The sequence below is a fragment of the Phasianus colchicus genome, chromosome Z, assembly GCF_987193195.1.
Source record: "Phasianus colchicus chromosome Z, bPhaCol1.hap1.1, whole genome shotgun sequence".
NCBI classification, from domain to species: domain Eukaryota; kingdom Metazoa; phylum Chordata; class Aves; order Galliformes; family Phasianidae; genus Phasianus; species Phasianus colchicus.
In genome coordinates this window covers 3,355,933-3,380,402 of record NC_143476.1, presented here as the reverse complement: position 1 = coordinate 3,380,402, position 24,470 = coordinate 3,355,933, and the positions used below count along the sequence as shown (strand labels likewise).

Sequence of the window (24,470 nt, the reverse complement as noted above, 5' to 3'; positions counted from 1 at the left end):
CAACCTTTTACCTGCTTTGCCATGCTCATGGCAGCAGCAATGCAGATGCCAGCAGCTGATGCCCACAAGGACTGCCAGCCTGGACATATTTTTATAACATATCTTTGTCCTGATGTCCTTCCAGAAGCTGGGACATTTCTCCCTCTCAGCAGCAGAGGGCAGGAGAGTTGCAAGGTGAGGGCACACTCTCCCCTGTTTATCTGGCACTCAAAGAGAAAGAGAAAATGAAAACCAGATGTGTTTCCCTGCCCATGGCAAACACCAGCCTTTCCATCCTTACAGTCCTTCCTGACATCAGCACTAATTGAAACAACATCCCACTCACCTTTGCTATGTCTGGCAGAGGTTGCATCTCTGTCTATTGCGTCCCTCTAGCTTTCAACTGAAGAGCTCCTGTGTCACACAAGGAAAAGCAACCTTTTACCTGCTTTGCCATGCTCATGGCAGCAGCAATGCAGATGCCAGCAGCTGATGCTTACAAGGACAGCCAGCCTGGACTTATTTTCATTACATATCCTTGTCCTGATGTCCTTCTAGAAGCTGGAACATTTCTCCATCTCAGCAGAAGAGGGCAGGAGGGGTCCAAGGTGAGAGCACACTCTGCTCTTTATCTGGCACTCAAAGAGAAAGAGAAAATGAAAACCAGATGTGTTTCCCTGCCCATGGCAAACACCAGACTTTCCATCCTTACAGTCCTTCCTGACATCAACACTAATTGAAACAACATCCCACTCACCTTTGCCATGTCTGGCAGAGGTTGCAGCTCTTTCTATTGCATCCCTCTAGCTTTCAAGTCAAGAGCTCCTGTGTCACACAAGGAAAAGCAATCTTTTACCTGCTGTGCCATGCTCATGGCAGCAGCAATGCAGATGCCAGCAGCTGATGCCCACAAGGACAGCCAGCCTGGACTTATTTTCATCACATATCCTTGTCCTGATGTCTTTCTAGAAGCTGGAACATTTTTCCTTCTCAGCAGAAGAGGGCAGGATGGGTCCAAGGTGAGGGCACACTCTCCTCTTTTTCTGGAACACAAAGAGAAAGAGAAAATGAAAACAAGATGTGTTTCCCTGCCCATGGCAAACACCAGACTTTCCATCCTTACAGTCCTTCCTGACATCAGCACTAATTGAAACAACATCCCACTCACCTTTGCCATGTCTGGCAGAGGTTGCAGCTCTTTCTATTGCATCCCTCTAGCTGTCAAGTCAAGAGCTCCTGTGTCACACAAGGAAACGCAATCTTTTACCTGCTTTGCCATGCTCATGGCTGCAGACGTCCAGATGGCAGCAGCTGATGCCCACAAGGACAGCCAGCCTGGACTTGTTTTCATTACATATCCTTGTCCTGATGTCCTTCTACAAGCTTGGACATTTCACCATCTCAGCAGCAGAGGGAAGGATGAGTCCAAGGTGAGGGCACACTCTCCTCTTTATCTGCACTCAAAGAGAAAGAGAAAATGAAAACCAGATGTGTTTCCCAGCCCATGGCAAACACCAGCCTTTCCATCCTTACAGTCCTTCCTGCAATCATCAGCAACTGAAACAACATCCCACTCACCTTTGCCATGTCTGGCACAGCTTGCAGCTCTTTCTATTGCATCCCTCTTGCTTTCAAGTCAACAGAACCTGTGTCAAACAAGGAAAAGCAATCTTTTACCTGCTTTGCCTTGCTCATGGCAGCTGCAATGCAGATGCCAGCAGCTGATGCCCACAAGGACAGCCAGCCTGGACTTATTTTCATTACATATCTTTGTCCTGAAGTCCTTCTAGAAGGTTGAACACTTCTCCATCTCTGCTGCAATGGTCAAAAAGGGTTCAAGTTTAGGGCACACTCTCCTCATGGCCTCTTGCACTCAAAGACAAAGGGAACATGAAAACCAGAAGTGTTTCTTTGCCCATGGCAGTCACTAGCCTTTCCATCCTGACAGTCCTTCCTACAATCAGCAGGAATTGAAACAACATCCCCCACATCTCTTTTTTGAACTTATTCATGCATGAATAATAATAATGAGAATTTTACTTTAAATCTTATTTCTGCATGGAAACTATCTGATAACTTGAGCTTTTGTCTCTAAAACAATCCAGCAAATTTGCATTGCTTATCTATGTTCGCAAAATGTTTTTGCCATTTATCTCAAATATCAATTCATCTGGCAAAATAATATAGAAAAAGTATTTACAGACATTTTTGGACATCGATTACTTCTGGTCAAGTGGGAAGGAATCCCTAAGCTGCAATCATGAAATTCTTTTATCAGTTTCTCTGATTTAGCCAGTGTTACTAAAAGGGAAATAAGACACAGGCTTTTGATAGCAGCTGCCAATTTAAGAATGATAATAACTTTTATTATTCTTGGCTAAGATCAAAGACCCGCATTTCAGGATTATCTCCAGCTCATCAAGTATAATTAACAGTTTTGGATAGCCACATTATTGTATAGCAATATTGTCTTCCTGCAAGGAATTTCATTGTTTTGACACGTGCCACAGGTTGTTAATAGATTGCCTGATTACCATTTATTTTTTTTATTGGCTTATGATGACTACAGAAAATTATACAGCAGCACCATAAAAACTTTAAATCCTATCCCATGTATCTGCATTCATACGAAAATCATATTGGAAAGCATTGGTGAAACTAAGATTACAAAATAAAGCAGAGGACAATTTCAGTGAAAGCCTGCAGGTTTCACAGCTCTGCCCATTTCAAACCCCTGAAGACATCCACGGGTTTCCTGCTGTGGGACACAGGCACTCACCTGCAGCTCAGCACTGCCTGCTCATGCCTGCGCACACCTTCAGGCTGGAACCAAGGAAATCCTCAGCAAAGACATCAGTACACTTTTGTTATGATGACTTTCATAAAGAAGCATCAAATATTTCTTCACGAGAAATACTGCAAGTCCCTTTGACACTAGCCCTTATTTTAAATGTTTAGATTTGTGCTTCACTCAGGCGTGCTGTCACTCCCAAAAAGATTTTTATTCCTTTTCATTCTGAGGAACACAGTGATTTCTGCCTTGTTTACTGACTGTAGGCACAGCAATACTCCTGCACCTTCAGGGAAACAGCAAATCCATCTCTTTCACACCCTACTTCTATCAAGCTCATTCACCTTACAAGGTATTTATTGCAAGCAGCTCTTCCAAAAATGGAGATTAACAGAACCTGCAACCCAGGACACCTCAGTAAGCCAGTACTTTTCATCTCCTGAAGGTGTAGGTAGACACAGAGCTGGAACATCTTTTCCAGAGCTGTGTGATGCTATCTCATCTCTGCTCCTTTACTGTGCACTCAGTTTCACTTCTTATCTAACCTGGTTGCATCCCAGCATTTCTGGTGCCAAAAATAAACTGACAGCTTTCATCACTAGTTAAAAGGAAACTGCAGTAGGAAAAGCAATTTTTCTGATTTCTCTGTTGATCAAAGATGCTTCATGCAAGCCTGATGCGGTAGAAACAATATCAGCTTTAGAATGACAGTCATTAGAGCAGAATCCTTTCACTGATGAAATCCCACAGTCCTGATTCATACAACACTGACACTGGAGGACACAGTAGTTTAGATGAGAGCGCATTAAAAATGACTAAGTTAAGGTCTCAGAAATAGCAAAGAGTGACAAGTATGAAAAAAAGAAGTTGCAGAAACTGCTTCAGTTTGGCACTCTGGCATAAAGTATGACAACACACAACCTGCCTGTGCAGTTCCAGAAGCAGAAGAAAGCCGTCAACCAAGACTTGTTCTCATCTGCTCTGAAAGTCCACTGGGACAAGGCCACTTTTCTCTGACGTGCTTCCAGAAGTATCACTTCTGAGCACTGTGCCAGGGAGTTACAAGATACTGTTTGTGTGTACAGAGGAGAAAAAGACGTCTGTCTGGAAACAGACTTGGTGAAGGAGAAGCAGCATTTCCAGAGTACTTCAGAAAGAACTGAGCACTGCCCCAAGAGCTTCAGAGCGGCAGGCTGTCACAGTGTGCCAACAGCCTCAGCTGTGAGTTGGCACTGAAGCTGCACCACAGGGAGAACAAAGCCCCCTGTGCACCCTTGGAGAGCCAAGGGTTGGAGATTCATGAACCTTGAGCTCCTTTCCAAGCCGGGCCATGCTGTGATTCTGGGATTCTCACCTTTGCCTCATCTGGCAGAGGGAGGCAGCTCTTTCTCTTGTCTCCCTATGGCTGTCAGGTCACCAGGGCCAGTGTCACACAGGGAACTGCAAACACTGTGTGTGCTGTGCCCTGCCCATGGCAGCACAGAGGCAGCTGCCAGCAGCTGATGCCCACAAGGACAGCCAGCCTGGACTTCCTTTGATTCCTTCCCTTTGGATCAGCGTCCTTCAGGAAGGCGGAACATCTCTCCAGCTGAGCAGCAGAGGACAGCAGGGCTTCGTTGTCTGGGCATGTTCTCTTCTGGCCCTCTGGCCCTCACAGACACAGGAGGAGGACACAGAGGCTGCTGTAACACAGCCAGCCCTGCCTCTCAGGTCAGCTCTCAGGCCATCCTCTCTCCCCTCAGCAGCAGCTCACTGTTCTGCACTCCTCTGGCCTGGGCTGGCAGAGGTGTGCAGCAGTTCTGCTGATCTCCCAGTGCTGGCCATGTCTGCAGTGCCTGTGTGAAAGACACAGGAAGCTGCCAGCATTGCACTGCTCTGCTGTGCCCCTGCCATCACCGAGTTTGCTGTCAGCAGCTGCTGCTACACGTCCATTCAGGCACAGGCCTTTCCTTCCTGGCCCTCTTTCCCCCCCTCTCTCCTCTGCTCTCTCTCGTGCTCCCCTTTGGCCTGGGCTGGCTGAGCAGTGCAGGCCTTGTTGTTGCTCCCTGGGCCAACTACGTCACGGTTCCCCGTGACTCTGCCAGCTGCTCTGACACAGCGACTGCGTCCTCAGTGTGGATTCCAGAATGCGACAGACGTCCAGAGAAGACTTCCAGGGCTGATTGGAACATGCTGCCATCAAGAACTGCCATGGCTCAGGCCCCCTGGGAATCTGCTCACAGCGAAAGCTGCTGTCACTCTGTGTGGGCACAGCCTTGTCTGTGTAGGCCTGCTCACACTGCAGCCCCTGTCTGCACCAGAACCGTGCCGATCCACCTTCTCTTGGCCTCCTTGCCTGCATGGAAAAGGGCAGCTTGGGCTGAAGTCCCTCAACTTGCAGATGGCCGAGTGAAGTCTCTGAGCCCTGGTGACCCACGCAGCTCTTCAGCCTGCTGACCTGCTCTGCTGGGGCTGTCTTAAAAGGCAGAGGGCACGTTATCCTAATGTCCCCACATCCATCCCTCTTAGCATACTGTAGGCCAGTTCCTAAAAGGACACCTGCACAATCTCTCTGAATGTTAATCAACACGTAGTTAGTTTTCAGTGGTGATTAGCTATGTGTTTAGTCAGAGGTGCAATGGTTCTAATGGTGAGAGAAAGACATTCCCAGTTGTCACCAGGTGGAACACACTTCAGACTGGAATCCTCAAGCAGACTGCAGTCAAGCTTTCTTAATTACTCGTTGTTGTTATCAATTCAGACGCATCTCTTAATTCCTGCTTGAATGAACATTCTGTAATAATCTGCTGAGACAGTGCAAGGCTTGACAATGAGACTATAGTTTATGAAAGCAGCACTTTTTACTTCCTTTACAAGTTCTTATCTGAATGCTAAATACAACATCAGTTCACTTCTCACTGGGTTGAACGTTTTAAATATTTGGTAAATATAAGGTTCTAATTCTGACATTTAATATGAAAATATTAAAATTCCTTGTAAGTACTTTTTTGTTGGAATGCCAGATGCTAAAGGGATGAAGTGGCACAAGAAAGCAAAATATCTCTGCTGATGGCAGGAAGGACTGTAAGGATGGAAAGGCTGGTGTTTGCCATGGGCAGGGAAACACATCTGGTTTTCTTGTTCCCTTTGTCTCTGAGTGCCAGAAAAATAGAGGAGAGCGTGCCCTCACCTTGGACCCCTCCTGCCCTCTGCTGCTGAGATGGAGAAATGTCCCAGCTCCTACAAGGACATCAGGACAAAGATAAGTATTGGAAATAAGTCCAGGCTGGCTGTACTTGTGGGCATCTGTTGCTGGAAAATTTAATGGCAGTAAACTGCCTAGATAATGACAGAATGAGGGTGACAATAGAATGGTACGTAATCACAGTACAATGAAAAAAGTATGCAGGGTGCAGGAAGGGAGGTGTGGACATTCTGAGTTGCAACTCTTTATTTGCTCCAGAAAGCTCTATCAGAATGGCAGACTGAAGGAAATACTTTGAGTGTTTTTTTAATGTGACTGGATAAAAGATCCATGTGGCAAATTGAATAACTGAGTGGTAAAGGGACATAGATACCTCACTGTTTCATGGAACCTTTCGATTAAGCACCTGAGCACTGTGTACAGGACTTGGGAATATAAGTATTAGAGGATCATGGAATATCTGTATTTGGAAGGGACCTCGAGGATCATGTATTCCACCTCCTGGTTCCACACCGGACCTCCTATGGGTCAAGCCCTGTGTCTGAGAGCATTGTGCAAATGCTCTTTGGCCTTTGTCAGCTCAGTGCCAAACCACTGCCCTGGGGAGCCAGTGCCGAATTCCATGTATCTAGTTCATCCTACAGAATGATGCCAAGAACAGTTATAGAGATCGACTTACAAACAAAATTCTTGTCTTGAATTAATGGTACACTCACCATTTAAAAAAAAAAAAAAGAAAGAAAAAAAAAAAAGGAAATAATAGAGAAAAAAAAAAAAAGAAAAAGAAAAAGAAAAAGAAAAAGAAAAAAAGAAGAAAAAAAATGAAAAAAAAAAATCAGAGCCATATTCTTACACTGGCATTTTACAGTATTGTCAGATTTTTGTAATTCTGTTGTGTCATATAAGATTCTCTCATCATGAAATAATGACCAAATTCTCTTTTCAGATCTAAACATACAAATGCTAAAGGCAGCAGTGCTGTTCAAGAGTACATTACCAGCTCAAACACTGCTTTGGCTGTAAAACTGAAGGTAGTAAGGAATTTTATCAAGGAGTTGGAAGAAAACATGGAAGTGTAGATTTAAAAGCAACCTGTATTGTTACTTAGAGTTTGATATAGTGTAATCCAATGCACAGTACTTGTAACGTGTGTTTTACAAAATGCTGTGCAATGTAGGCATCTATTAAGATAAATGATGCAAGTTCTAATATGTCCATGACCTTTTCAAACTGTTCCTTACTCCTACACATCACTACGAGTAGTTCTTCTGTCAGGAAGGATCACATGAGTAATTAACCTGTGACCCTAAGTTTGGAATTAACTGCATACAGTGGAAGTAAGAGCTGTGGGTTATTTTGCTCTTTCAGTGTTGAACAGCCGAGGTGTTTTGTTTTGGAGGGTGGATGGTGATGGGACAAGTGGGGAATGGCTTTAAACTGAGACGGGGGGTGTTGAGGTTTAGGTTGGATGTGAGCAGGAAGTTTTTCAGCCAGAGGGTGGTGAGGCACTGGAACAGGTTGCCCAGGGAGGCTGTGGATGCCCCATCCCTGCAGGCATCCAAGGCCAGGCTGGATGTGGCTCTGGGCAGCCTGGGCTGCTGGTGGGCAGGTTAGAAACCCAACAGGACTTTATTGCAGCCCTGGGTGCAGGGGGATCACTGCTCCTAGCATGCACACAGAAGAGCTGGAGCACACAGGTGATGTACATTCCACTTGTGAACATTCCTGGCTTTGCAACACTGAGACTCTGCACTTGGGCTCCAGACATCCTGCTGCACCAAGAGGTTATTCTAGCTTTGGTATCTTGCAACTCTGTATATAACTACATCACTGTAATCATAAATGTCTAGGAGCATGGAGATGGAGAAATTAATCTTCCTGTAATTCTCTGTACTGCAGCCCCGTGGTTGTCAACACCTAATGCAATATTGAAATTTCAGTTGAGAAATTGAAAGTTGTCCCTAACAAAAAAACATCTAAATTTGTAATTGAAATTACAGTAAGGATCAAGAAATCCAAATGCTTCTAGTATAACCACGATTATAGGCAGTGTTTAGACAAGCTCTTACAGGAAAACGATGAACACAAGGCTAAAGAGAGGCTGCACTGTTGTGCAGGGGTTGGACTCAGTGATCTCTGAAGGCTGGAGATGCTGTTTGCTAATGGCAGATGGCAGATGGAGAGAGGAAAAGCAAGTGAAAGGCATGCTGTGCATAGCCACCACATGGCATCTGCACCATTTCCCCCTGCACAAAGGAGGAGCAGCTCACAAGCTTGGCCTTGGCCAGGGAAGGGAGCAGACAAACATCTGGACCGACCCCAAACGAGCTGGTTCTGCAGGTTGGGTGTCTTCTGCTGCTTGTCTCAATCCTGCTGCTCAGCGGTAGATTTGTTCCTGCTCAGTGCTAACAGGAAACTCACACAGCATTTCTGTTTCAGCTGTGCCAACGCTTTGATCCCTTGCTGCTTGGATGGGGCGTTTGAAGAATGATGCCTGTGCTGATGTCCAGCCAGGCTTTGGGGATGAGTCTCCACACCAGGGTCCGTCTGACAGGACTGAGGGTTGGGGATCCAGCCAGGTCGAGTCCAGTGTGCTTTGCTCTTGTTCTTAGTGCTTGTTTTTGCTCAGGAGGGCAGGAGGTGAACCTCGTGAACCAATGCCTGCAGACGGGGTTTGCAGAGAAAGAGGTCCTGCAGGCCTTGTGTGACAGCCACGGAGCTGCAGCGAGGCTGCATCAGTGTAAAACACCAGAGATCCACGGAGGTGTGAAGGGGAGCTGTGGGCTGCAGTCACGCAGGAAGGGATGTGCATGCTCGGGGTTTGGTTGTTGTGTGTGTGTTAAGTGACTGTGATACCACTGCTGGGTCAGTGAGAGTGTACGGAACAAGTGTGACAGCCTTTTTGATGGAGCCCTGTGAATGGAGTCCTATGGACTTGAGATCCAACTATCAGCCTGTGGGCATCATCCAGGAGTTGGGGTAGGGGATGAGGCAAGGGAAGTTGGGCTGAGAAAGGGATAAAGCAGTCTGGCAGTAGTTCTGTGTTTCTCCCATCTCCTGCTTTATTTCCTTCCAGGTGAAATAGATGGGTGCTGCAACATGCCCTTGAATGTAACAAAACCCACTCTAGTGTGGATTTGACATGGGCCCAGCACTGCAAGGTACGCTGCTGGGAGGAAGCGTCCATCTGGCTGAGGGCAGGAAGGCCCTCCAGAGGGATGCACTGAGGCCAGTTGTGCGAGGCTCAACAAGAGCAAGCGCCAGGTCCTGCGCTTTGGTCATGACGACCCCGTGCCAGCTTCTCCAGGATTTGGCTGGGGTAGAATTCCAAGCAGCCCCTGATTCCAGAACGTTGGGCTGGGCTGTTGGAATCTTCTGCCCTTGTGACTGGTCTTGCCACCCCACCCTGTCCGTCGTGGTGGAGCAGCCTGGTGGCCCTCAGTGATGTCATAAGGGCTAGAATGAGGGGAGGAGCAGTGCGTGCTGCGTCCCTTCATTGGAGCGCTGGAGCTCTGACTGAGCAGCTCGCTTGTTGCACTTGTGCACCGACTGCGTCCCTTTGTCTTCACACCGTCCTGTGCAGCACCTTGTAGGTAAGCTGAGACAGTGTGGGAGAGACGGGGGGACAGTGAGTGCTGAGAACTGCTGGCTGGCGGAGCTCATAGGATCACATTATCTCCATCAGCAGAGGGGTGGCCATGAGGGACAGGGAGGTGATCGTCCCCCCCTGCTCTGCTCTTGTGAGGCCCCAGCTGCAGTACAGTGTCCAGAAAGACAGGGAGCTGTTGGAGAGGGTCCAGAGGCGAGCCACAGAGATGATCAGGGGACAGGAGCACCTCCCCTGCAAAGACAGGCTGAGGGAGCTGGGCTTGTTCAGCCTGGAGAAATGAAGGCAGTGGGGTGACCTCATGGCAGCCTTCAGTACCTAAAGGGAGCCTAAAAAGAGGAGGGGAATCACCTCTTTGAAAGGGTAGATAACAGCAGGACAAGGGGAAATGGTTTTAAGTTGAAAACTTAAGTTTTTAAGTTGAGGGAGGGCAGATTTTGGTTTTCCCCTCGTATTCTTTGCTAAACCGTGGAAGCAAACTGACCTGCTCTTTCTCTCTCCTCTCTCCACCCTCTGCCTGCTTCCCTGCTGCAGCTTTTGCTCGTGGAAGATCAGAGCAAAGTGACAAGGAACGGCTGCGGATTCGTGAGATTTGTCTCCCTCGTTCTGATCTCTTGCCAGGTACCTGCCATGGTTTGTCCCCCCACATGCTTTAGCAGCCCGTGACGCCCCGTGTTTAGTAACACAGCCTCATCCAGCTTTGATGGGACACTGGTCACGTGTGGGTTTTCTCCACGTGCTCTGCAGCTCAGCCCTCAGAAGGATGCTGTCTGTGGTGCTGTGACCAGCTGGTCTACAGGAAACCAATCCCTTAGGCAAAGAGTCCCAGCCCCAGCTTGTGCAGAGCTGCACAGCATCACCAGGGACACCAGCAGGCGTGCTTGGGCTGTGTGAGTGTGCCCGACAGCTGTAGGGAGCACAGCAGAGATGTGAACAGAGAAGATAAAAGTGTGTTTCTTTTCAGTTCCAGCTTGTCACACCTACGCTGATGGCTGTGGCGTGCAGCGAGATCAGCTGTGGGCCTGACCTGGCATGGACAGAGGTAGAGTATGAAGCTCTGATTGGTCTTTGTTCCCTGACTGCAGCCAGCAGAGTGAGCCGCAGATGTGCTCTCCTGCTTTCCAAGAGAGCTCCTCTTTGGCAAGACAGTAGTGCAAGTGTGGCAAGTTTATAAAAGTACCAGAACCATCTCAGCTGTTGTGTTTGTCCTCTACTGACTTTTCCCTTGAAATGGCTGCAGAAACAACAATCATTCTCTGCTCTGTTTGGCCTCGCTGTTGGTTGGACTGCTCAAGAGAGCTGCTTGGTGCTTGCAGTGGCACTGTTTGCACCTTGTAACTGCAGCCGTAGCTTTGGTTTCCCTCTTCACGGTCTCCTAGCATCTTAAACAGTCAGCCTTCCTGCACAAAGAGCGCAGGAAAGGAGGGGGCAAAATGCACAAGGTCACCTGTCTGTGTCAGTGCCATTGCTGATTAGTCTGGGTGGGGAGAGATGCATCTTTCCATTGCCTGGCGTGTGCCTGCTGCACACCAGGGAGAGAAACAGCCGTTATTAGACTTGCAGTTCCTTCTCAAGTGCCCATGATAAGGACCGAGTGCATTTCCTGCAGCTTTCTCTGCAGATGTGCTCCTCACCTTGAAATCCTCCTTGTTGGTTCCCAGCTCCTCACCGTGGCCTGTGCTCTCTGTTTCAGACTGAGAACAAGGGGAAGCCCCTGCTGGACCATGAGGTGGCACCTGTGAACATTCCAGCTATTGGTGCTGCCCATGCTATTAAGAGATACGTTGCCCAGGCAGCGGATGAACTCTCCTTTGAGGTAAGCAGTTCAAGGCGTTCCTTGTTGTTCAATTTTACAATGCCAAATGCCTTCAGAGCTGCACTGGTGCAAGTGCTCTCATGCTCGGCCATGTTTGGCAGTGCAGAAGAATGCAGACATTTGAGCTCTGCTTTCCTCCCAGCTGTGCTGAAGCTGGGATTGACGTTGCAATCTCTTGCAGGTGGGAGACATCATCTGTGTCATCGATATGCCACCAAAGGAGCTGACCCCCTGGTGGAGAGGCAAGCTCGGCTTCCAGGTAGGCACAAGCTTCAGACTGGAGAGTGCAACTTCAGTAGAGGCAAGAATCTCAGCTTAGAGCTGCTCTGCCTGCATAGGATGCCGAATGGACATAAACAGTTTCCCTGTGTCGGTGTCAGAGGACCTTGCCTTTGGCTGCAAATGTTGAAAAATTATTACCTTTATGCTGTGAACTATGGCCATTTTCTGCTGGATAGTCTTACGGAACGTCAGGCAAGCACGTTCCGAGGGAAATGTTACGTGGCTTTTGGTTTAACAGTTCAGATCTGAGAAGTGCTGCATGCAATAGTTGGCCTCTCTTCTTGTTACAGGTTGGATTTTTCCCAGGGGAGTGTGTGGAACTCATTAATAAGAACATTCCTGAGTCACTCATCAACTCAGTGCCAAAGCCAGGTACGGATGTTACATTTGATGGTGTGGGGAAGCAAAATGAAGTCTTTTTTGGGGTGTGTTCTATGTTTAGTACCTCCTTTATCCATCCCACATTGTCCTCTGGGTTGATGATTCTTCATGCACACCATGGGGCAGGGATTTGGCCCAATCCTCCTGATTTTATGATTGGACTTGGCGAAACTATAGAATTTTCATAGAATGGCTTGGGATGGAAGGGACCTCAGGGATCATCATGCTCCAACCCTCCCGCCTCAGGATGGTCTCCCAGCCCCCACATTTAATGTCAGATTAGACCAGGCTGCCCAAGGCCCCATCCAGCCTGGCCTTGGGCTCCTCCAGAGATGGGGAAAATCTCTTTTCTTGTATGTACTGGTTGGTAACGTTCTTCCCGTTCTGACGTGCTCTGTAGAATGTGCTGTGCTCGGCCTCGTCCAACGGAGCCAAACCTGAAATGACCTGGTTTCTTCCTTTTGTTGTGCAGTGCCCAAGAAACGCAGCAAGATCCTCACCTTCCTTCGTTCCTTGGTGAAGGCCCGCCCAAAGAAACCGACCGAGCGGGAGGTGGAGAAGGAAAGGGTGTTTGGCGGTGACCTGGGAGAGCATCTTCTCCACTCCGGTCGTGATGGTAAGGAGCTGCCCATTCCTGAGATCTTCCTCTGCTGGGCATCTAAAGAAGATGAAAGGGAGCTCACATCTAGCAGGGGGCAGGCTGATAGCAGTGGAGACACGTGTAATGGGAGTTGATGGCTGAAGGATAAAGTGAGGCGGATGCTCCTAAGAGACAAGCACATCTGTATTTGCTTCAGCCAAGCCTGGCTGGGCTTAGTGGATAGGATGTGAAGCACAGCCTGCAGCACGATTGAATCAGGAACTCCACTGATGTCTGGCACGTGTTCTTCAGTCCCCCAGGTCCTCCAGAGCTGCGCTGAGTTCATTGAGCAGCACGGCGTGGTGCAGGGGATATACCGCCTGTCCGGCGTCGCGTCCAACATCCAGAGACTGCGGTAAGAGTGCTGCGACTGACACAGCCTGAGTGCATCTGGTGTGGCTTTGGGCTTGCCTTCCTCTCGCTCAACCGGGTTTGCGTCCCTCTCTCCAGGCAGGAATTTGAGTCGGAGCAGATTCCTGAGCTCACCGTCCGTGACATTCACAGCGTGAGCTCCCTCTGCAAGATGTACTTCAGGGAGCTCCCGAACCCTCTGCTCACCCACCAGCTGTACGGCAAGTTCTCGGTAAGCACAAGGCCACGTCTTTCATTTCCCTCTTCCTGGGCCTCTTGGCAGATGGCTGCAGCAGTGCCCCAGCTCGGAGGCCCTTTTGCTGTCAGCCCCACGAGGTTTACTCGCAGTGGTGTACTAGCCTGATTGGTGTCTCGCTCCCTTTCTGCACTACTCCAGGATGCTGTTGGTGCCGCTACAGAGGAGGAGCGGCTGCTCAGAATGCAGGACGTCATCCAGCAGCTGCCCGCTCCTCACTACAGGTCAGTGCTGCCCTCAGCCTGCTGAGCTCAGCCCTGCTGCATTGCAGAGGGCAACGATGCGGTTCCAGCCTTTATCTTTCTGAATTGCAGCACGGCATGCTCGTTGGTGCTGAACGTTTGCCTCTCTTGTTTTCCAGGACTCTGGAGTATCTGATGAGACACTTGGCGTGTCTGGCTGGGAGCTCCAGTATAACAAACATGCATGCCAAGAACCTAGCCATTGTGTGGGCTCCAAACCTCTTAAGGTAAACTTCTGGTTCTGTTTCAACACAACGCTTACATCTGTTCTCCATTAAAAAAAAAAACAGTGCTCCCTTTTTCTCCATCAAATGTGCTCTTCTCCTGTAAAATCTGTGGCTGACAGAAGCGCAGGAGCCTGGGTTGTTCTCCATCCCCACGGGCACAATGTCTAGGTGACAATTTCTGCAGTCTTGTTGAGATGGGACTGACGTGTCCTTGATCATCCAGGGGAATTTCTGCAGTGGCATCACTGATTGCCCACTGCGGAAGTCTCCAGAGCGTCAGCTGACAGCTTTTGGCTGCAACAATTCAGACTCGGTGAAACAGTCTTGGAGAAATGACTTCTAAAATCTGCCTTTTCTACAGATCACAGCAGAACGAGTCTGCCTGCGCCAGCGGAAGAGCTGCCTGCATGGAGCTGCAGACACAGTCAGATGTGGTGGAATTCCTCATCAACCACACCGACGTCCTCTTTGGCTCCAAATCCAGAGCAGACATCGCAGATGCAGCAGGTGAGTGTCTTCCTCCATTAGCTTGATCTTGACCTGACACCTTGATCAAATGCAGGCCTTCTCCAGGACCTTTAAAAAATGCTTTTGCTTTCAAGGGGACAGCAGACATCTGGGCTTCCATTAGGGTATGGCATCCTGTTGCTGGATGCTGAGAATGTCCAAGCCCAAACTTGACAAGGAAGAAACTGTCATTATTATGTTTGCATGCAGGAGAAGCTTGATGCAAGTGTGGCAGCGCAGCTTTCTCAGTTCCCTGCCCCCATTTTCTCAGGTTTTTCTGTGCCTGTTTTGATACAGTAAGCTGCTCTTTGTTATAACCGTGTCCTTTGCCATAAACAGACCTCTGCCCACATGGTTATTTTGAGCTCCTCTTCTTCCAGTGGCTTGGATAAGCAAGCCTGAGAAAAATACAGCACCTCCCACAGAGCTGTGGTGGCTGTGCTGATGCTTTCTGATCCTCGCTCTTACCTGTGGTTTTCCCTGACAGGGCACAATTCTCTCCCAGGGCCCAAGTCTGTGGGGGTCTCTTCTGCTGCCACAAAGCTGCTCAGCCTGGAGGAGGCACAGGCACAGAGGCGAGGCCACAGCAGCTCTCCCCCTGTGACAGAGAGCAGCCACGACATTGAAGTGGAAGAAAGCCCTGCAGCTGGGCAGGGCAAATTCCACACCGTCGTTGACTTTCCATCTGACAGGTAAAGAGGACTTTCTTTTCCAGCACCTAGCATCATTGTTTGGGTGGGTTTTTCTGTTTTTCTGCAGAAACCAGGCAGTGCTAGGAACAAGCAATTGCTGCCATGAGCTCAGTGCTGCTCTTCCCTCACCCTGCACCACGCACGACTCACAGCATTGGCTGTTTTCTCTCTCCAGGCAAAATCCACCCAGCAAAACTGAGGAATCACCAGCTAGCAGTTGGTGTTGCTGCTTCAGCCTCAGAAAGCCATCCTCTGGCAGCAAACGCCAACTGCAGCGCAATGCCAGGCAGCCCTCAGAAACAGCAGTGGTAGTCCTGGCAGGTAAGGGTGCAAATGCAGCTTCCAAATCCCTGCTTTTCAGGAACATCGAATTCAAGCTTGCAGTGCACTTCTATCTCCTTCTGGCATTCCAGCCCCTGCCTAGCATCTTCAGTTCACCCCTGATCAAGAACTACTGTCGTAATTCAGCTTGTGAAAGTTTGACACTAACCCCTGTGTATCCTTTCTAGGTGAATCGAGCCCTTGCCAACCCACAAGATCCAGGGCAAGTAGCGAGGATGCTCTCTGTGCTTCCATCAGTAGAGAGCTCATAGGGAGCACGAATCGCTGCAGTTCCAACAGCAGCCTTACACATGACAACAGTGATGGAGAGAAGGAGCTCATCGAAGTTCAAGCTCTCATTACACCTGGCTCTGCTGAAATTGGTGATGTGAGCCTCCCAGACACCACAGTCACAAGTGTGGTCTGTCACCCAGAGTCTCTGCAGTGCAGCCCAGCCCAGGTACTGTGTGAGTGCCCCGACAGCAGCACCTCCATGCAGGAGCAGGTCAGCGTCAGTGAGGAGGAGCAGAGCCTCTTGCAGGGGGACTTTCAATCAGGCCTCCAGTCCCAGGCACCGGACAGCAGCACTGAGAGCTCTGAGCCACTCTCTCCATGACAAAACAGGATGAGTCCCTACTTCACCATGGACCTCTCACACCCTCCTGTCCTTTATATAATAATAAAAGCACACTTGTGCTCAATCAATGTCTTGACTGCCTCCAGAGTCTTCATTCACACAGACTGGGATGAATGCAGCACACAGCAAGGCACCTCAGCTTGCAATGCTGTGGCTGTGGGGTGCGTGCAGCACAGCTCCGGGTTTGTTCCTGTTTTGTCTGGCTTTGGGATGTCTGCAGGGGGAGCTCTGCTACCATTTGGCATGGTAGCAAATAATCTCTCGCATCCTGGATGCTGCTCATGATACTCCCAAGCTTCCTGGCTGTGGCTTTGTGACGCTTTTCAGGGCTTTCTGATGCATTTTCATGCCTTGGCCTCTCCTTAACACCTCTCTCCTCCCATCATGTCCTTTCCTGGCTCCCACCTATGAACTGGCCCTGCAGATCATCTCCAGACCTGTCATCAGCACACTGCGGCAGGAGAAGCTCCCCCTGGCCAACGTCAGGCAGTACTGCTTGGTCTGCAGCTCAGTGGCCATTTCCCTTTTAGGCGGCTCCTGCAGAAGAATCAAGCAGCAGAACCTTTTGCTCACCCTGCAGCACACAAATGCTATGAAAGCAGAAAAAAACTGGGAATCTCTGGGTCTGCAAGACTTCACAGACACTCACTGACTGTGTCTGATGGCTCCCTCCCATCCTTGGTTTCCTTCTCCCCTTCTCCTCGTCTGATCCCACTGCTGAGCCATGATCAAGCTGCCCAGTGTGGCAGAGCATCGTGCAGAGCCGTGCTGGCACCTCCTCCCCTTCCTCTCCTGCAGCTCAGCGTGCAACCTGAGCAAGTTTTTTTCTGAGAAAGTGACCGGCTCTTTTCCATCCCTTTGCCCCTACAAACAGTTGTCCAGAGGATCTCGTCCAAGAATTCCTGGAACAGCCTGCAGCTGGCTCTCCTGAAGTTCAGGCTCCTGCCTTTGCTTCCTGCCAGGCCCGCATTCCTTGAGATCACCAACTCAAGGAGGGCATGGTCACTGCAGCCCTGACCGCCTCCTGTCGTAACCCCTGGTGTGCACCATGTCCAGCAATGCTTCCCTTCTGCTTGCTGTGCCCAATGCCTGCACCACAGAGTGATTCTCACTGCACTCCAGGAGTCTGTCAGATTGCTTGCAGCCAGCCATGCTGATTTCCCAGACTGACTGGAATCCCCCATCAGGATGAGAGTCAGTGAGTGCGATGCTTCTGCTGGCTGCAGTAAGCAGCTCCCACCAACAGGCTCTCTTTCCAGGCGGCTGTAGCAGACCCTCACCTCCAGAAGCCCTGCACTGCTGCACTTCCTAATTTTACCCACAAGTTCACAACCTGCTCATGGCTCTTCTGAGTTCTTTGCACTCAACTTCTCATCATAGAGGGCAAATCCCTTGCCTTCCAGAATTCCATAGTATCAATTGTGTCAGGATTTTTTTATATTATTTATTTATTTATTTATTTATTTATTTCCATTTTCTAGGTAGGAAAATGAATTTCTGAGCCAGGAGAAGCAGAAGTGAAACAGTCTTCCTGGCACTGCTCAGGTTGCAGGAGTTGCCAAGTGCTCCTCAGGTAATGTGTGCTGAAGAGCTGACCTTGGTGGCCGGGGCTGTGGCTGCATTTTGTGCCTGTCATGCGGGAATCCAAGAAAGCCTATTCAGAGCAGGAGCTGCAGAGCGAGATAAACATCACGAGAAGGTAAGGCTGAGAAGCAAGGACACCTCCAGAAAGAAGAGAAAAACTGAGTCAAGTGAGCTGCGTGACGGCCGTGTGATGCTGACCATGATTGGAGGAAGAGCGCATGGCTGGGAATGACTGATGGCTCTGGTTGGATGGGTGCCTGTGTGCACAGAGGTAAGGAGTGTTTGTGGGATGTTTTGCTGGCATCTAACGGCTGTAAGGGGAAGTCAAGAGAGAAAACTTGTGAATGCATAGAAGGGATGTTAAAATCTGGAACAGACTGTTTGGATCAGTCACAGCTGAGTCCAGATTGCCACACTGTCAGAACCTGGGGCCTAGGATTTTCCTTTAAGAGTGCCAACTGCTCATTTTAAATGATAAAAAGTAACATTGATAGAAGCTTCCCTCCTTGCATTAGAATAAGGCATTGATATTTGATGTTTCTGTCTTTCCATTCCTTTAGCAGCCTGGGTGTTGATGCAGCTGTATGCATCTGCTGCCCTCTCCTTCTGTTTTGTGTAAAAGAACAGTAAAATATGCAATCAGTGTGAGATCTTTCTGAAGTATTTTACTTTATTTGCCCCTAGGCTGCAATGGCTGGGAAATGGCAGTGTCAGCCAGGAGCCCACACGGCGACCTGATGTCTCATTGTTGGGGTCTATTGGAAACCACCACGATGACAAAAGAATGCCTGGGATTCCTCCGGCCCAAATGCCAAACCTTGCACTTGGCTGTGCTGAACCTCATGAGGTTCACCCAGGCCCACCTCTCAAGTCTGCTGAGCTCAAACAGATGTCATTTTTCTCGTGTCCTTCCATTCCGAGTCCATCTGTTCCCCAAAGCAAAAGAATTTGGAGGGAACCACCGACAGTTATGTGAGCAATTTCAGCGTCTATTTCTGATCATGGCAACAACTTCAGAGGTCACACTTAATTTACGGTGCCCGTTGTAATTCTGACCAAGGCTGCAGTTGCAGCTGACTTCCCAAGGCTGCAAGACGTGGTGGTGACACAGCCTTGTGCTTCTGCATTGGTGCTCATCCCACGTTTCCTTTCTCTGTCTCGCAGGTCAGCTCCTGCTGGAAGCAGATGGTATCCCAGTGTGAATGAAGGTCAGTGCAGGAGCAGCTGCTGATGGGAGGAAGGAAGTCCATGCTGAAGAGCTCTGAAGCATCTGCAGGTATGGTTCTGGAGGAGGCAGCAGTGATGTCGGAGGGCTCCCAGCAGGAAGCTGTCTCATCCAAATGCTTGCTGAGTGGTTGGAAGGGAGCTTTCTGCATGACAGCAGCACCAGCTGCTTGCTTCAAATGCTGCAAAGACAAGGATTAGCACGAGTTCCAGTATCTACAGTATCATCACGAATCACGATAGGATTACAATGTGTCCTCATACAAACACAGCCATTTCTCTCTGAGTCCAGAGGCTGTCCGGAAAGCATCTTTGAGGTCTCTCACACCAAACCACTGCTGCCCGTGTGGGATCTGACTCATTAGGGTATAGGGGTTAGGAACCACAGGCTGTCTTTTGAGAACGGGTTCAGTCATTTCCTTACATCTTGCACCAGCCGATACGTGCCGTCTGCCTTCCGTGCCGACAGGATTGGGGTGTTATAAGGCCACAGACAAGGTTCCAGAAGACCATCCTTAACCAGTGTCTGTGTTACAGCTTTTAGACCCACTCTCCCTTCTAAGGCTATGGGATATTGTTGCTGTTTCACAGCTCCACTCCCTCCTTGGGCAGTTCTTTGTAAGGGAAAATTGTGAGTCCACCCCGATTTCCTTCCCCTGCCCACAGCTTTGGATTCATTTCTTCTTCATCACAGCTGATAACACATTCATTGACACCCTGACATCTGTTTCACAGACTTGCAGCTGTAATCCTCATTTAAGTGTTAAATCTCTCCCCCATAAATCGGTCCCTGCTTCAGGCACAGAGAACAATTGCCCTGCAACTATTTTATCTTTCCATTTCAGTTCTGTGGTCTCCAAGAGTGGAGCTGTCATTTCTGATCCCTCAGCCCCAGTTATGCACAACAGCCATATCCAGATACACATCTGGTACCTCTGAACTAGCTAATGCTGTAGGATGGAATATTGTTTCTGCACTGGCTATCAAATGTGGGATTGCTCTGAAGCAGTACAGCACCATGTGTTTTGTAATTTGCCCTTAGAAACAGTTTGAAAAAGTAGAAATACTTTATTAGTATTAGTAAAAAGAAGTTATTTCATAACATATGTTAGAAATACAGTTGTTCAATCATGTGATCAATTCTCACTTACATAACAGTAATAGTTACAAATTGCATGGGTTTAGTATTAAGGACCAGAAAGCATGTTGTAAGGCCATTCTGTTTGGATAGGAGAAGCTCAGCAAAAGAAAAACAGACTCCAAAGAAGCCAGGGCCTCCACACAAGGCCGAACTGACTCACTCTGTGGGCAGGTTGGGATGCAACAGGCAGGCATCAAGAGACTCCCCTCTGTCCTCCTTCCAAACTTCTCTCTCTTCAGGGATGAGCAGGTGTCCAGAAATAGTGGCCAAGTGTTGATAAGCAGATGTCAGGCGTTCAATAATTAGCAGTATTCCTGCTGAGCTAGCAACAATTGGTGTTTAGCCAGTCACACACACACACACAGAATGGCCCGGGTTGGAAGGGACCTCAAGGATCAGGAATCTCCAACTCCCTGCCACAGGCAGGGCCACCAACCTCTGTAACACTGCACATATGCACATTGCTGGATAGAAACAGCAGTGTGGGAAAAATCTGTATGCTGTGGATGCAAAGGGTGAATCAGAATGGCTTAACACCTGTCCAACAAGGAAAAGCAATCCCTTACCTGCTGTGCCATGCTCATGGCAGCAGCAATGCAGATGCAAGCAGCTGATGCCCACAAGGACAGCCATCCTGGACTTATTTTCATTACATATCTTTGTCCTGATGTCCTTCTACAAGCTGGAACATTTCTCCATCTCAGCAGCAGAGGGCAGGAGGGGTCCAAGTAGCAGGCACACTCTCCTCTTTTTCTGGCACACAAAGAGAAGATGAAAACCAGATGTGTTTCCCTGCCCATGGCAAACACCAGCCTTTCCATCCTAACAGTCCTCCTGACATCAGCACTAATTGAAACAACATCCCACTCACCTTTGCCATGTCTGGCAGAGGTTGCAGCTCTTTCTATTGCATCCCTCTAGCTTTCAAGTCAAGAGCTCCTGTATCACACAAGGAAAAGCAATCTTTTACCTACTGTGCCATGCTCATGGCAACACCAATGCAGATGCCAGCAGCTGATGCCCACAAGGACAGCCAGCCTGGACTTATTTTCATTACATATCTTTGTCCTGATGTCCTTCTACAAGCTGGAACATTTCTCCATCTCAGCAGCAGAGGGCAGGAGGGGTCCAAGGTGAGGGCACACTCTCCCCTGTTTACCTGGCACTCAAAGAGAAAGAGAAAATGAAAACCAGATGTGTTTCCCTGCCCATGGCAAACACCAGCCTTTCCATCCTTACAGTCCTTCCTGACATCAGCAGCAACTGAAACAACATCCCACTCACCTTTGCCATGTCTGGCAGAGGTTGCAGCTCTTTCTATTGCATCCCTCTAGCTTTCAAGTCAAGAGCTCCTGTATCACACAAGGAAAAGCAATCTTTTACCTGTTGTGCCATGCTCATGGCAACACCAATGCAGATGCCAGCAGCTGATGCCCACAAGGACAGCCAGCCTGGACTTATTTTCATTACATATCTTTGTCCTGATGTCCTTCTACAAGCTGGAACATTTCTCCATCTCAGCAGCAGAGGGCAGGAGGGGTCCAAGGTTAGGGCACACTCTCCCCCGTTTACCTGGCACTCAAAGAGAAAGAGAAAATGAAAACCAGATGTGTTTCCCTGCCCATGGCAAACACCAGCCTTTCCATCCTTACAGTCCTTCCTGACATCAGCACTAATTGAAACAACATCCCACTGAAGTTTGCCATGTCTGGCAGAGGTTGCAGCTCTTTCTATTGCATCCCTCCAGCTTTCAAGTCAAGAGCTCCTGTATCACACAAGGAAAAGCAATCTTTTACCTGCTGTGCCATGCTCATGGCAGCAGCAATGCAGATGCCAGCAGCTGATGCCCACAAGGACAGCCAGCCTGGACTTATTTTCATTACATATCTTTGTCCTGATGTCCTTCTACAAGCTGGAACATTTCTCCCTCTGAGCAGCAGAGGGCAGGAGGGGTCCAAGGTTAGGGCACACTCTCCTCTTTTTCTGGCACACAAAGAAAAGATGAAAACCAGATGTGTTTCCCTGCCCATGGCAAACACCAGCCTTTCCATCCTTACAGTCCTTCCTGACATCAGCAGCAACTGAAACAACATCCCACTGAAGTTTGCCATGTCTGGCAGAGGTTGCAGCTCTTTCTATTGCATCCCTCCAGCTTTCAAGTCAAGAGCTCTTGTATCACACAAGGAAAAGCAATCTTTTACCTGCTGTGCCATGCTCATGGCAACACCAATGCAGATGCCAGCAGCTGATGCCCACAAGGACAGCCAGCCTGGACTTATTTTCATTACATATCTTTGTCCTGATGTCCTTCTACAAGCTGGAACATTTCTCCATCTCAGCAGCAGAGGGCAGGAGGGGTCCAAGGTTAGGGCACACTCTCCTCTTTTTCTGGCACACAAAGAGAAGATGAAAACCAGATGTGTTTCCCTGCCCATGGCAAACACCAGCCTTTCCATCCTTACAGTCCTTCCTGACATCAGCAGCAACTGAAACAACATCCCACTCACCTTTGCCATGTCTGGCAGAGGTTGCAGCTCTTTCTATTGCATCCCTCTAGCTTTCAAGTCAAGAGCTCCTGTGTCACACAAGGAAAAGCAATATTTTACCTGCTGTGCCATGCTCATGGCAGCAGCAATGCAGATGCCAGCAGCTGATGCCCACAAGGACAGCCAGCCTGGACTTATTTTCATTACATATCTTTGTCCTGATGTCCTTCTAGAAGCTTGGACATTTCTCCATCTCAGCAGCAGAGGGCAGGAGGGGTCCAAGGTTAGGGCACACTCTCCTCTTTTTCTGGCACACAAAGAGAAGATGAAAACCAGATGTGTTTCCCTGCCCATGGCAAACACCAGCCTTTCCATCCTTACAGTCCTTCCTGACATCAGCAGGAACTGAAACAACATCCCACTGAAGTTTGCCATGTCTGGCAGAGGTTGCAGCTCTTTCTATTGCATCCCTCCAGCTTTCAAGTCAAGAGCTCCTGTATCACACAAGGAAAAGCAATCTTTTACCTGCTGTGCCATGCTCATGGCAACACCAATGCAGATGCCAGCAGCTGATGCCCACAAAAACAGCCAGCCTGGACTTATTTTCATTACATATCTTTGTCCTGATGTCCTTCTACAAGCTGGAACATTTCTCCATCTCAGCAGAAGAGGGCAGGAGGGGTCCAAGGTTAGGGCACACTCTCCCCCGTTTACCTGGCACTCAAAGAGAAAGAGAAAATGAAAACCAGATGTGTTTCCCTGCCCATGGCAAACACCAGCCTTTCCATCATTACAGTCCTTCCTGACATCAGCACTAATTGAAACAACATCCCACTGAAGTTTGCCATGTCTGGCAGAGGTTGCAGCTCTTTCTATTGCATCCCTCCAGCTTTCAAGTCAAGAGCTCCTGTATCACACAAGGAAAAGCAACCTTTTACCTTCTTTGCCATGCTCATGGCAGCAGCAATGCAGATGCCAGCAGCTGATGCCCACAAGGACAGCCAGCCTGGACTTATTTTCATTACATACCTTTGTCCTGATGTCCTTCTAGAAGCTGGGACATTTCTCCCTCTCAGCAGCAGAGGGCAGGAGAGTTCCAAGGTGAGGGCACACTCTCCCCTGTTTATCTGGCACTCAAAGAGAAAGAGAAAATGAAAACCAGATGTGTTTCCCTGCCCATGGCAAACACCAGCCTTTCCATCCTTACAGTCCTTCCTGACATCAGCACTAATTGAAACATCCCACTCACCTTTGCCATGTCTGGCAGAGGTTGCAGCTCTTGCTATTGCATCCCTCTATCTTTCAAGTCAAGAGCTCCTGTGTCACACAAGGAAAAGCAACCTTTTACCTGCTTTGCCATGCTCATGGCAGCAGCAATGCAGATGCCAGCAGCTGATGCCCACAAGGACAGCCAGCCTGGACTTATTTCCATTACATATCTTTGTCCTGATGTCCTTCTAGAAGCTGGGACATTTCACCATCTCAGCAGAAGAGGGCAGGGGAGTTCCAAGGTGAGGGCACACTCTCCCCTGTTTATCTGGCACTCAAAGAGAAAGAGAAAATGAAAACCAGATGTGTTACCCTGCCCATGGCAAACACCAGCCTTTCCATCCTTACAGTCCTTCCTGACATCAGCACTAATTGAAACAACATCCCACTCACCTTTGCCATGTCTGGCAGAGGTTGCAGCTCTTGCTATTGCATCCCTCTTGCTTTCAAGTCAAGAGCTCCTGTGTCACACAAGGAAAAGCAACCTTTTACCTGCTGTGCCATGCTCATGGCAACACCAATGCAGATGCCAGCAGCTGATGCCCACAAGGACTGCCAGCCTGGACTTATTTTCATTACATATCTTTGTCCTGATGTCCTTCTACAAGCTGGAACATTTCTCCATCTCAGCAGAAGAGGGCAGGAGGGGTCCAAGGTGAGGGCACACTCTCCCCTGTTTACCTGGCACTCAAAGAGAAAGAGAAAATGATAAGCAGATGTGTTTCCCTGCCCATGGCAAACACCAGCCTTTCCATCCTTACAGTCCTTCCTGACATCAGCAGCAACTGAAACAACATCCCACTCACCTTTGCCATGTCTGGCAGAGGTTGCAGCTCTTTCTATTGCATCCCTC

General features: G+C 48.9%; 1 protein-coding gene and 1 long non-coding RNA gene across 3 annotated transcripts; both read left to right on the top strand.

The window, feature by feature from the left end:
• Nucleotides 1-9,426: 9,426 nt before the first annotated feature.
• Nucleotides 9,427-11,295, top strand: LOC149912242 (uncharacterized). Of its 2 annotated transcripts, XR_016461420.1 has the most exons (4): nt 9,427-9,547; nt 10,096-10,182; nt 10,526-10,603; nt 11,255-11,295. It is a non-coding gene; the product is annotated as an uncharacterized LOC149912242 (long non-coding RNA). The 2 variants fall into 2 exon arrangements; XR_016461419.1 differs by lacking the exon at nt 9,427-9,547 and having other exon boundaries at nt 10,083-10,182.
• Nucleotides 11,296-11,585: 290 nt separating this feature from the next.
• Nucleotides 11,586-14,563, top strand: LOC149912241 (rho GTPase-activating protein 32-like). The gene is made up of 9 exons (XM_090130958.1): nt 11,586-11,636; nt 11,950-12,031; nt 12,513-12,656; nt 12,933-13,035; nt 13,131-13,263; nt 13,429-13,511; nt 13,649-13,756; nt 14,118-14,263; nt 14,535-14,563. The coding sequence occupies exons 1-9, from the start codon at nt 11,586-11,588 to the stop codon at nt 14,561-14,563; spliced, it is 879 nt and encodes a 292-aa protein (XP_089987084.1).
• The last annotated feature ends 9,907 nt before the right edge of the window (nt 14,564-24,470 follow it).

Coding starts and splice junctions, on each gene's coding strand:
- LOC149912241 (XM_090130958.1), top strand. CDS start 11,586: ATGCCACCAAAGGAGCTGACCCCCTGGTGGAGAGGCAAGCTCGGCTTC. Junction 12,657..12,932: donor TCTCCACTCCGGTCGTGATG/GTAAGGAGCTGC, acceptor CGTGTTCTTCAG/TCCCCCAGGTCCTCCAGAGC. Junction 14,264..14,534: donor AGACATCGCAGATGCAGCAG/GTGAGTGTCTTC, acceptor CCATTTTCTCAG/GTTTTTCTGTGCCTGTTTTG.